The following is a 12,609-nucleotide window of genomic DNA, read 5'->3' as shown; positions in this document are numbered from 1 at the left end:
AGTTCTCTCTCTATCGAATGGGAACTGGAAAGTCAGCGGCTTCCTGGGTTTGGTGGGAGGTGTTTGTTTATTGTTTTGTCAAGATGGTTGGACTGGGGAAAACTAGTTAGATGGGGTAGTGAATATATTTGTGGTGTCCTGTATTTGAGTGGGATTGATTGCTATGGTGACGGTCTCTAGGGGGGTTTGGGAAGTCGATAATTAGTGGGGTTGCTAAGGGGAAAACAGCACGTGCTCTCCTGTCTCTTTCGTGCTTGGGGGCCTTTGTTAGTGACACACGCCTTTTGCCACTTGGGAGCGCGACGACGTTTCTTTGATTGAGAGATCTGAGATCTGAGAGGTTTGGGTTTAGTCTCACAACCAACATCAAATTGAAGTTCGCATAATGCCATCAGGAGACGGGGATAACCCCCAGAGCAGCGGGGCTCTGAAAAGGAAACGAGGCCGGCCTCCAAAAGCTGTTGCTGAAGAAGCGACTCCATCTCCATCACCATCACCATCATCACCATTACCACCACCAAAACGAAAACCCCAACTCAAATCAAAACGATTATCGCCCCCAGAAGAGGCCGAGAGACCCCTCCCCTCCTACTTCCAACACCTCGCCAAGCTTCACTCCGCCCTCAGCCTCGTGTCGACCTTCCTCTCTACCCACAGCCAGCACCTCCCCCCGACGTTGGCCAACCTGTCAAAGGCCCTGGCGGCAAAAGGGCTTGTCCCATCCGTGGAAGACATCGCCTCTTTGAAGGTGGTAACGCCTGGGAGCATCAGGTTTGAGTATGTAGATTACACTTCACTCTTGCTAGAGGCTCGGGGGTTTGAAAAGGAGGATCTGTTCCGGTCGTCGTCCGGGGTTGCGAGCTTACCTGGGGAGGATTTGGCAGAGGGGGATGAGCGTGGGGGGGAGGTGTTGGTTTTTGAGTTTGTTGACGGGGGGTTGAAGGGACGGGGCAGGGCAAGGGAGGTTGGTGGGGGAGGGAGGGAGGTGGTTATGCCGCGGTATACGGCTAAGCAGTTGATGGGGGTCGTGGAGAGGCGGGGGGAGAAGTTTAAACGGGCGGTGCAGGAGTTTCTGAGGGGGTGTGAGGAGGAGGGGGTTGATCCTGTCTTGAGGGTGGAGGGGGAGAGGGTTTTGCCGGAGAGGAGTGCTGAACGGGAGAGGAAGAGAGAGACGACGTTGCCGGAAACGATACCGAAGGGACGGAAACCAATATCGGAGATTGTGGAGGAGTTGAAGGGGTTGGCGTGGTACACCGGGCAGATTGTGCCTGACGGCCACAGGGTTTTCGAGGCGCAGGAGGGGGTGTGTGGGGAGCTGGAGTTTTTGTTGAGTCAGGATTTGGTGAACGCGTTGTATAACGCGAGAGGGATCACGGGTTTCTACTCGCATCAGGCGGAGGCGATCAATGCGTTGAACGCGGGGTACGATGTTGTTGTTTCGACGTCGACGAGCTCGGGAAAGAGTTTGATATATCAGTTGCCGGTTCTGCATGCTCTGGAGAGGGACCCGTTGACGAGGGCGATGTATATTTTTCCTACCAAAGCTCTTGCGCAGGATCAGAGAAGGAGTTTGCAGGAGCTGATGGGGTACATGCCTACCCTTCAGGGGATGATGGCGGAGACGTTTGACGGGGACACGCCGTTTGAGATGAGGAATAGGATACGGGAGGAGGCGAGGGTTGTTTTTACGAATCCGGATATGCTGCACCTGACCATCTTGCCTCAGGAGGAGAAGTGGAGGAGCTTTTTGCAGAATCTGAGGTTTGTGGTTGTGGATGAGCTGCATGTGTACAATGGGCTGATGGGGAGTCATGTGGCGTATGTTATGAGGAGGTTGAGGAGGATATGTGCTGCTTTGGGGAACAGGCATGAGCTGAGGTTTGTGAGTTGTTCGGCTACTGTGGCTAATCCGGGGGGGCATTTTGGGACGATATTTGGGATTGCGGAGGGCAAGGTTAGGGTGGTGGAGCAGGATGGGAGTCCGAGTGGGAGGAAGGAGTTTATATGTTGGAATACGCCGTACAAGGACCCTGGGGATCCGGCGAGCGGGAGGGGGAATGCGGCGTTGGAGTGCGCAAAGTTGTTTTGCCAGATGATTTTGAGGGGGGTGAGGGTTATTGCCTTTTGTCGGGTGAGGGCGCAGTGTGAGGTGTTGATTGGGACGGTGAGGCAGGAGTTGGAACGGCTTGGGAGGGGGGAGGTTGCAAACCGGGTGATGGGGTATAGGGGTGGCTATACGGCTCAGGACAGGAGGAAGATTGAGAGTGAGATGTTTGAGGGGAAACTGCTTGGGATTGTAGCGACCACGGCATTGGAACTAGGAGTAGATATCGGCACCCTAGACTGCGTCATCACCTGGGGCTTCCCATACACAATATCCAACCTCCGACAGCAGAGCGGGCGAGCAGGCAGAAGAAACAAGGACTCCCTCTCCATCCTAGTGGGCGACAGCTTCGCAACAGACCAGCACTACATGAACAACCCAGATGAGCTCTTCACCAAACCCAACGCGGCCCTCCAAGTGGACCTGGACAACATGCTTGTCAAAGAAGGCCACATCCAATGCGCCGCCCACGAGCTCCCGATCCGTCCCGACGTCGACTCGGTCTACTTTGGTCCTGACCTCGCCGAAATATGCAGCACTCGCCTCCTCCACGACCCCCTGACCAATTTCTACCACACCGCCGACCGCTTCCGCCCCCAACCCTCCAAGTTTGTCTCCATCCGCGACACAGAAGAAGACCACTTTGCCATCGTGGACACAACCCACAACCGCAACATCGTCCTCGAAGAACTCGAAGCCTCCCGGGCGACCTTTACCTTGTATGACGGCGCCATCTTCCTCCATCAAGGCCTGACGTATCTAGTCCGGGACTTCAACCCCTCCACCAAAATCGCCCGCGTGGAGAGGGTAAAGGTCTCTTGGACAACCAAACAGAGGGACTACACCGACATCGACCCCATCGAGACCGAAGCCCTCAAGCCCCTCTCCCCCGCTGCTCAGGCATTCTACGGCTCCATCCGCATCACTCAGACAGTGTTTGGCTTCTTCAAAGTCGACTCCAAGACGAACAAGATACTGGACGCTGTTGCGGTTGATAACCCGCCTGTGGTGAGGTTCACAAAGGGAATGTGGATCGATATCCCGCCCCTCGCTCTCTCCATCTTGACATCGCGACAGCTGCACGTTGCGGGAGCTATCCATGCTGCTCAGCACGCTTTGATGTCCCTGATACCGAACTTTGTCGTATCCCTTCCGGGCGACGTCCGTACCGAGTGCAAGAACCCGTTGAAGGAGCTCGTCTCCAAGCGGGAGACCAAACGGAAGAGGCCGGCGAGGCTGACGTTTTATGATGCCAAGGGTGGGGAGGGAGGGTCGGGGATCAATACAAAGGCTTTTGAACATGTCGAGATGTTGGTTCGGCAGGCGTTGCAGAGGGTGGAGAGGTGCGAGTGTACACGGGTGCAGGGGTGTCCGGAGTGTGTGGCTAGTGAGTATTGTAAGGAAGGGAACGAGGTTGTGAGCAAAGTTGGGTGTGGGGTTGTGCTGAAGTGTTTGTTGGGGGAGGAGGTAGATGTGGAAGGACTGCCGATGGGGCCGGAGGAGGGGGTGGTGGCGGGGATAGAGACGGTGGTGAGGGCTGAGCCGGTGAGGCTTAAGAGGAGGGGGGAGCTCAACAAGGGGAGAGGGGAGGTTGTGGTGGATGGGGGTAGTGGTGATGGTCGGGGTATGGCTTGTGGAGATGGCGGATGAGGTTGAGGGGAGGTGAGGCTGTTGTGGTGGCCACTAATATAAGACTAAGGATATCCGTAATGGAATTTAAATTCTAATGACACCGTAATCGAATACTATGCCCGTGATCGTTCTCTCCCTCCCCCCCCTCTCTCTCTCTCTCTCTCGCCTAACCTCCGAAGGGTGTATGGGGCCCAGTTTCGGATTGAGCGTTACGCCGCCACCCTGAATTGGAGTTGTGGCCTCATGGGGCCCAGCTTCGATTCCTGGCGCGGGCAAACCATACACTCAATTGTTTTGTTTTTATTATTGTTGTTATTATTACTATTATTTTAATTAGCAGCTTTCCGGAGATATAGAGGAGGCCATGGTAGGTAGGTATCAACCTCTAGTCAGGGCGGCTCCTGTTGCTCTCGCAGATGGTGAGCCTGTTTTCGAATCCTTAACGGTTGTATTTTTGTTTACATATTTGACGTTTCCTACTTGCTGACTTGAAATGGCCAGTTGTGGATATCTTGACAGTAATTAGTAAACAGATTGTCACTCTGCTTGCAAGAAGAGACATATCATGTACAATTGAACCCTTACATTCTTACCACAACTGTCCCGTGAGCCCTGCGTCTGCACACCTACATAACTGTACATATGGCACAAGACGTCCCAGGAAAATAAAGTGTCTCGCGGCCGCCGGCGCGGCCCGCAGAGGAGATGGTGTTTGAGCTAAATGCACTCAACCCCGCACCGTTTGGTAGGCAGAGAGATAAATTTGGATGACAGCAGCAAAGACCTACCTCAATGCCCCGCACCAAGATGAAGTCATCCCTCGTTTGAGATCTCACCTTTCTTAGCTCACCTCCACCATAACAGTTCCCCGTCTCTAACAGACACGATCGACATTCTTGCAAAGCAACGAATGTCCACCCCCTTCCTCGGCCGCCTATCACCAATATCAACCCATCTTTCAAGCAACCCTCACCTCGCCACTGGTGAAATGTCATCATCCGCCGGCCCCGCCCCCTGGCGCGAGCTCTTCTCCCACCACCTAACCCATTTGAGGCCCCCAATCTTCACTCTCGCAACCCTCCACCCAGTCCCCTCCCACACCTCCATCACTGTCCTCCCCCGCGCGCGCACCTGCGTCTTCCGCGGCTTCTGGGGTACCCTCCCCCCCAACGAGCGCAACCCCGCCGTTCTGAACCCGCCCCTCTTCAGGTCTGACCTCTTGACTTTCACCACTGACGCGCGCATGTCAAAGACGTCTGACATTCTTGACACCGCCGGGCCCGATTCGCAGACTGTGTCTGGCGGCCCAAGCGGTGGGGGGGGGCCAGTGGAGGCAGTATTTTGGGTTGATGAGACAAAGACTCAGTGGAGGGTTAGAGGGAAGGCGTGGGTTCTAGGGCCGGGGATTGATGGGGAAGGGGAGGGGGAGAGGAAGGTTAGGGAGGTGGTGGGGGAGAGGATGAGGAGGGTCAAGGAATGGGAAGGGGACGAGGATTGGAGCTGGGAGAGGGAGGTGGAGGGGCATTTTGGGAATTTGAGCCCGGTTATGAGGGGGAGTTTTAAGGGTCCGGAGCCGGGGGCGGAGGTGGATTATCATCAGGGGAAGAGGTTGGGTGAGAGGGTGGATGATTTGAGGGATGAGGAGGCGAGGGGGAATTTTAGGGTTGTGGTGGTTGTGCCGGATGAGGTTGATAGGGTTGATTTGAGGGAGGAGGTGAGGCCGAGGAGGTGGTTGTATACTCATCGGGGGAAGGAGGGGGAGAGAGAAGGGGCGAAGTATGCTGGGGGGAAGGTGGAGGGGGAGTGGGAGGTTGTTGAGTTGTGGCCGTGAGAGGATATCTTACACGAGAGCTGGGAAGAGGGATGTGATGGAAGGAAAGGGGTTCTGAGAGTTTGTTGTGTGTGTATTTCCTGTTTTGCGGCACTTTACGTGGTTTGGACGTCTAGAGATGCCTCTCGGCTCTTGATAGCATCAGCATCTGCGGCTCCAACCCACCAACAAGTCCAAATGCCACAATCGCGCGGCGCAAAGAATACGATCATACCATTGACATGATACCTCGATCAACCTGATATAAAGCAACCTGTCCCATCTCGGCGTGGAGTGTGATGTAGGTAGGTCGATCTAGAACTGCCGACGTTTTGTGGGGCTAACATTGGCCCCTCTTGTGGCGTTGGCAGAACCATCTCGATGCCGATATGTAGGAACTATCACACTAGTTCCCACAAGCCCTCTTGGGCGTTTCAAAAGCTGATAGTTTGAACAACGCGTTGCCCAATATTTCCTCTTGTGGCGCTCATGGTGTGTTGGGTGATGTGAGATAACAGTTTAGAAGTGTAAGAACTTGCGGAAGAGAAAAACACAGCCGCTATCTCTTGGCCTTGTTCTGTGGAATGATGTGAGAGTGAGGCGGTTGCCCAATGCCTTATCGCCGCTGGACGGGTGAGAGTGGGAGGATTGCAGCTCGGGCTTGATACTTGTGTATGTGGTAGAGCATAGACTGTCTAATTCCGCACCGATCATTCAATGCCGACGCCAGCCGTTTTCTGGTGTAAGAATGCCGTCGCCGGATGGGATACCCTTTTTTTTTTCTTGATGGTGAAATTTGGAAACTTAACCACCACGACCACCACCACACATGTGAGACACAGAGTTACACACACACATTAGGTATGCTTGTATCCCTGGCACCCTAGGTAAGGTACCTTCCCCACTTGGGACTTGTGGCCGCTTGGCTGCCAGCTGTTTTATGAAGATAACAGAGCTGCTGCGGGCAGGGTTGTGTGTGCGTGGTGGGTGTGTGGGGGGTGGAGATGGCTTTTATTTTATATTGGGTTGTGGTTGACATTGCTTGGCACACAGCAGCAGGCGAGAGGAGAGGGAGGGGAGGGAGGATGCGCATTGATCACACGGCTTTGGCGATATTGAACTTCTGCCTTGGGTATGTACAACAGTAAATGTGCGTATGATGAGTGCCCAACGTGGACTTCCACCGTTGACATGAGACTGTCTGCTGTTGTTGACGCGCCGCTGAGGTCTGGTGCAGTGAAACAGGGTTGATGGCGTAAGGTTAGCCCAACGGTTGGCGGCCCGTGTCAGGGTCTCTCGGGGGGGGCCAGGAAGCGATCATGCTCTCGGTGGCTTGCGACCGGCAAACGGCGATCGGAGTTGGAGGTGGAGCTGGTGCAGCCAGCCGTCGAGCCGAAGAGGCCACCGGACTAACGGTGAACGGTGACTCCACTGTCTGTGTTGTTGACCGCTGCGATGTTGACAAGGGACAGAGACAGAGACAGAGAGACAGATATCAAAGCCGATAGCCAGCCTCCAAATCCGATATCCGTGTGTGTGTGTGCGTGTGAGCGCGAAACCGACAGCCTGGTGCCAGAAACGGCACAGTCGAGCTCAATGCTACGGCAAATCTGCTCAGCAGCAACAGGTATCTGCCCCTCACTTTGGGGGAACAAGGTGATTGACGCGATCAAGAGAAATGTGCTTGGTATTTCTGCCCATTGGTCCATTCCTTAACCACCTGCTATCCCTGGGAAGGCTCGCTTGATTAAACATCAAGAGCTTAACGCAATTCGGACCACGGGAGACCTCCCCCACGTCCCATCCAGCACCCAGGGTCTGGCTTGTGAAAGCCACAGCTGCAGCCGAGCAACACACTCCGCCGTTTTCACACCTGATTCTCTTGCTCTCTCTCTGTCTCTTGTTACGGGGAGCCAGCTTCAACACCTCATGATCCCTGCCGAGCACGCGACGGTGAAATGGCGAAATGAAATTCGGGGACCACCATGGGTGCCCGGGCTTGTGAGGGAGGCAATGACTTATTTTTTTTGTTTAGAAAATGCTTGCCGACTCTGGCTCCACCTTTCCGAAATGCCACGAGAGAGAGCACGGGCTCTGTATCATGGCGCCACAAGGGTAGGTGGGTAGTTTGTTTCTTATCTCTTCGCCGTCCCGCTGTTTTGATTTTTTCCTCTGGCCGGTTCGGAGTATGTACACCGCAGATTGCCAGGCCAGCACACAAACCTGCTTTGGAGGGCTTTTCTCACAGCAGACGAAGGCGCCGTCGTGCTGCTTGAGCTGCAGGATGGGCCACGAATTGGGCTTGGGGAGACTTGGCAGCTCAAATCAGAACAGCAACCCCGCTGTCAATGTGCAGGACTGCCAAGAGTGGAGAGAACCGTCCTGCGAGGAGTACACAAGCAGGAGATCTGCTGGAGTGATAGTCACCAGCAACCAGACGGCAAGGTAATGGGTGTGTCGAGTGTGCATATCGCAACAGTGACGCGCCTCTCAGGTTTGACGATTTAGCGAACTGGCCTGGGTTCCCTGGAGATGGGATGGGATGGCGGCCGGAGAGATAGGCACTCGCTGCACTGTCTGCTGCTGCCGGACCCCATCCATGCCCGCCATCTCCACCCACCCGTCAGGTTCGCCAACCTGCCGGCCCTCGCATGTCGGCCTTGCGTGCATATTATTATTAGTCTAGACCTATCCCCGGCTAGGCTCTCTTCTTGCCCTCGCTTTTGTTTCCAACAAGTCCACCGGTTTCTCTGAAACTAGAACTACAACTACAACAGCAAACTATCACTAGTACCGTGCCAGGCAACCTCAGCATCAAATCTTTGCCAGCACTCACTCCACTACGGCCACTTCCAAACTACTACCACCGAGGTCGAACCACCCACATGCTACCGCGAACCCTTCCTCAATAACAGCAGCTTTGTGTATGCACCAACCCGAGAGGCCCTGTTATTGCCGGCAGCGGAGCCCTCTACCACGACGAACCAAACGTCGTCATAGCAGCAGTAACAGCACCACCCGTAGACACTGGACTCGAATATCCAGCGACGTTGACAACACAATCTGCAGGCTTCACTCGAAGCAGTTCGGGACCCATCATCATCATCATCATCATCATCCGGCGTCGCCAGAGGCTGTGGAGCATTCAAATCACCTTGTAGTAGATTGACACCCGCCCTCCCCCGCTCGTCCCCTCCTCGGAGGATGACGGGCGTGGTGTTTCTGCCGCGCTGCCCATCATGGTCCTCTACACGGATCCCCCGCCGCTGCGCCCGTTCAGCAATGACAAGCCGACCCTCCTGGTGTGCTGGTGGATCACCATGTTCTGCGCCGTCATCATCCTCTTGCGGGTGTGCGGCAGGCTCGTGCGGACGGAGAGGCTGTTCCGGGAAGATAAGATGGCAGCTCTGGCTCTGGTGCCGCTGTTTCTGCGAATGGGATGCGTCCATGTCATACTGCTCTTCGGAACCAATAACGTGCAGCTGGACAATGTCAGGCTTTCGGACGAGGGGCTGCGCAGGAGGGAGATCGCAAGCGGGTTGGTCTTGCTGAGTCGGGTGATGTACGCTGCAACGTAGGTGGTCCCTTCTGGTGGCGGCGGCTGTGGAATGTCTCTTATGCACGCCGTTTTTCTTTGAACGACGTGCCACGAGGTTGTTCCATGCCAAACAATTCCCTCGTTGTTCATTGGGGCCATGGAACTTTCCGCTGACCGTTTTGCAGATTGTGGGTACTGAAAAACGCTATCTTGGAGTTTTTTCGGCGCCTCAATGTGACATGGGAACGGTCGTATGAGCTTTCGTTGAGGTTCATCCGTGCTGTTCTCGTTGCAACGTTCATCGCCGTTGTGATCAGTGACCTGACGGAATGTCAGCCCTTTTCACACTACTGGCAAGTCCTCCCGGATCCTGGCGGGAGATGCCGTCAGGGGTACGCGCAGCTCTTGACAATGGCCGTCTGCAACGTGTTTACAGACTTGCTGTTGATCATCTGCCCTGTGCCCATCATCGTTCGGAGCACGATGAGCACCAAGAGAAAAGCCCAGCTTGTCATGCTCTTCTCCCTCAGCCTTGCGCCCATTGGAGTGACCATCTACCGGGTGCCACACATTATTAACGAACAGGGGAGTCAACAAAGCCGATCTCTCTACGCCTCGATCGAGCTTCTCTTTGCGACGGCTGCAGCCAACGCCCTCGTACTCGGGTCTTTTGTTCGGGACAGGGGTGTCAAGAAGAGGAAGTACAAGTACGACTCAGTTGCAGTAGCGTCCACCATTGACCGTTCATCCGCCTCCGAGTCGCGACGGCCAACCGTTTTGAAGCATTGGGGGAGCGACGAGGATTTGGTGCGGGATATGGGATACGCCGTCAAGCCCGAGCTCCGAGAATCACAGCCCACCGGAAACGAGAACCCAGTGTTCACGCCCGCGCCTATTGCGACCACCAAGCTGCACGAAGACATGACCTCTTGGCAGTTCCCGGGTGCCAACCGAGCCAGCGCAGCGCAAAGCGACGACCCATTGATTTCAAGCGACCCAGTCCCATCCGTCAGGAGTAATTCGACAGCAACCCGACGCGTGTCGTTTTTCGACTACGGCGGTCTTCTCGATGACGTAGGGCCCACGAGTCGACGAGGCAGTTATCTGTCTTCGAAGGACATTCCAGTTGGGCTAACGACAACTCACCCCTCACCGGCGGTGCAAGCAAGCGGCAACGGTCTCCGAAGGGGCTCGGCAGCCCTGCTGCAAGATCTCGGAGGATTCCTGAGTCCCCTGACCTCGATCCAACCAAAGCCGAAGCCGAAACCACCGAGTCTGGAGCCCATTGAGCAGTCGACCCAGGAGGGATCTAACGCTGCACCGGGATATTCCATGCCTTCGCCGGAGAAGGCAGGACCGGAGTTGCTGGATCCTGGGGGGTTGCTCAACGGCAACGGGGCCTGCACTGAGGACTTGAGCAGCGGCTTTGTTCGAGAACTATGATGTCTTTCGTACAAGCGTGCGATTTGTACACTACCTACCTACTGTCACCAGGGACTGGCGGGGCCATCTGGGGACGATGAGCTTTACACCTACTACTAATTCGGCAAAGGGAAGGCGTTTTTTTTTTGGTTGTTGTTTTCTCCGCTTATGGGCTGGGTGGGCTGTATGATAAGGGGAGAGAGAGGCGTTTGCAGGCGTCTATTGTTTATGAAAACGACATTTCGTTCTAATCCACACGAAATACCCGCAGTCACACACAAAACAATTAGCCGACCTACCACCACCACCACCACGACACACCATTCATCTTTTCCTCTCACACAACAAATACGGCGGGAAAGAGGATATTCACGAGATAAACAAGAAGATGATGAAACAACGACTAGGAACCAGAGGAGAGGATGGTGGTGTTTTTCTCTTTTGAACGGAATGAACGAGCTTAGGGGTAGGGGGGACTGGGGAATGAATCGGATGGGATGGATGGAATTTGGAAGGGGAACGGGATGGATGGATGGATGGATGGATTGAACTGTGATGATTAAATATTATACCCATTTCTTTGCTTTTTTCTTGTCTTTTTTTTCTAATGAAGTGAAGGGGCGGTTGGGCCGGGGAAGGGCGGGTTATGAAGTTAAATATGAGAATATATGTATATACAAGATAGTAATATACTTTGCTGAAGTACAGGTGATGAAGGGGGGATATGATTGAATGTCGTTTTATGTGGGTGCGATGGGATGTTTTGGGGCGCGGGGGGGGGCGGTTGGATGGATGTATGGGTGATGATGCATAGGTACGCGAGATGTTTGGGTCCCTGCATGTGGGAGAGACGATAGATGGATGGGGAAGGGTAGCTGTTGTGCGGCATGTGAAAGTGAGGAGAGGAGGGGGTAAGGGATTGCGTTGGGGGGAAGGTCATAGCGATGATAGCTGATGCAGCAGGACTGGAAGAGATGGGGTGCCAATGCTTGCGAAATCCAACGGTTGGTATTATGCGTTTCATTCTTGACTTGTCCTATGCGCGAGGACTATCATCCCAGCATGTCATAAATAACAGGTGTTGCTTGTCATTTGCCAAGGTAAGGTACTTTCCCAATTCTATATACCCTATGTCCAGCTCGCCGCCCGCGCGACATTTGCTTTGCGGACGCTCAAAAAGCAGATCTCGAGCTTTTCACTTCGAGCGTGGGCTGACAGATTTCTGTCTCTGTGGGCGTTCCTACCTAACACTGGGGGACTCAGGGTAGCCAAGGTATGTATATGAATCGCACTGTCAGGTCGGTAGGTAGCTTTTTTTCGTTTCGCTCGGAGACGATTGGGTCCTACTACGTGAGCCAAGTCACCGGGGAGTTTCGCTTACGGGATCTGAGAGGGCTTGTGGGCGTAGTTTGACCTCTTTTTATCCTAAGTTCACATGTAGGTAGATTGTATCGTATTGTTGTGACAAGAGATTTTCGCTGTCAACCTGGAAGTGTGGGTTGTGATATTGCATTGGGGTGTTTGTTTGTTAGGGTGGTGATGAGGGCGGTTGGGGGTATCATGATGGCGGTGGTAGTCACGCGACGACGTCAAGGTGGAAACCAACGACAGTGATATTGAGGGCGTTCGTGTTGATGATGTGGATGTTTGCAGTTGTGGGAGTAGCAGAATACCTCCTGCGGAGGGGATGGATGAGGTGGAGGGGTCGTTAATGTAAAAGAAAAAGAAGCGAATATACCTTATGGACCGCAAACTTGGTGAATTGAACAACGTAGTAGCAATATTGGTCGTATTCACAGCCCTATAAAACATTCAACTCGATTGGTTCTTAGGTGTTGGGAGGATTGTGCGACCCATTGCGTTTGGTCGTGAGCTCGAGCTGAATCCATTTCTCGACGTGGTGTTCTCGGGGCTTTTGTCTATAGCACCACCGAATAGCTCTCTGGCAATGCTTTGTAGGTCGTGACAGGCGATGTGATTTAAAACACGAGATTTAATGCTGTCGTCGTCTGGTAGGATCAATCAGAGGTTGTATTACGTTGCCACGTGGTTTGCCCGAAGCAAAAGGGTACGATACAGAGGAGCCAGTGGTCTGAAGAGAGG

At 54.1% G+C, this 12,609-nt stretch overlaps 4 protein-coding genes across 4 annotated transcripts; all 4 read left to right on the top strand.

The window, feature by feature from the left end:
- Positions 1-385: 385 nt before the first annotated feature.
- On the top strand, positions 386-3,754 carry HRQ1 (ATP-dependent 3'-5' DNA helicase; the record flags this gene model as incomplete). Its single annotated transcript, XM_062877538.1, has 1 exon — positions 386-3,754. One exon carries the CDS (start codon positions 386-388, stop codon positions 3,752-3,754), a length of 3,369 nt encoding a protein of 1,122 aa, XP_062733319.1.
- Positions 3,755-4,340: 586 nt separating this feature from the next.
- Positions 4,341-5,625, top strand: QC761_303920 (uncharacterized protein; the record flags this gene model as incomplete). The annotated part of the gene is made up of 2 exons (XM_062877537.1): positions 4,341-5,399; positions 5,596-5,625. The coding sequence occupies exons 1-2, from the start codon at positions 4,647-4,649 to the stop codon at positions 5,623-5,625; spliced, it is 783 nt and encodes a 260-aa protein (XP_062733318.1). The 5' UTR covers positions 4,341-4,646.
- A 2,101-nt stretch (positions 5,626-7,726) lies between these two features.
- On the top strand, positions 7,727-8,107 carry QC761_0051680 (uncharacterized protein; the record flags this gene model as incomplete). The annotated part of the gene is made up of 2 exons (XM_062872485.1): positions 7,727-7,991; positions 8,041-8,107. The coding sequence occupies exons 1-2, from the start codon at positions 7,735-7,737 to the stop codon at positions 8,105-8,107; spliced, it is 324 nt and encodes a 107-aa protein (XP_062733317.1). The 5' UTR covers positions 7,727-7,734.
- A 678-nt stretch (positions 8,108-8,785) lies between these two features.
- On the top strand, positions 8,786-10,924 carry QC761_303910 (uncharacterized protein; the record flags this gene model as incomplete). Its single annotated transcript, XM_062877536.1, has 2 exons — positions 8,786-9,120; positions 9,270-10,924. The coding sequence occupies 2 exons, from the start codon at positions 8,786-8,788 to the stop codon at positions 10,525-10,527; spliced, it is 1,593 nt and encodes a 530-aa protein (XP_062733316.1). The 3' UTR covers positions 10,528-10,924.
- Between the last annotated feature and the right edge of the window lie 1,685 nt (positions 10,925-12,609).

The sequence above is a fragment of the Podospora bellae-mahoneyi genome, chromosome 3 (assembly GCF_035222275.1).
Source record: "Podospora bellae-mahoneyi strain CBS 112042 chromosome 3, whole genome shotgun sequence".
Lineage (NCBI taxonomy): Eukaryota > Fungi > Ascomycota > Sordariomycetes > Sordariales > Podosporaceae > Podospora > Podospora bellae-mahoneyi.
The sequence above is the reverse complement of the archived record's forward strand: the minus strand, read 5'-3'. Positions and strand labels throughout refer to the sequence as shown.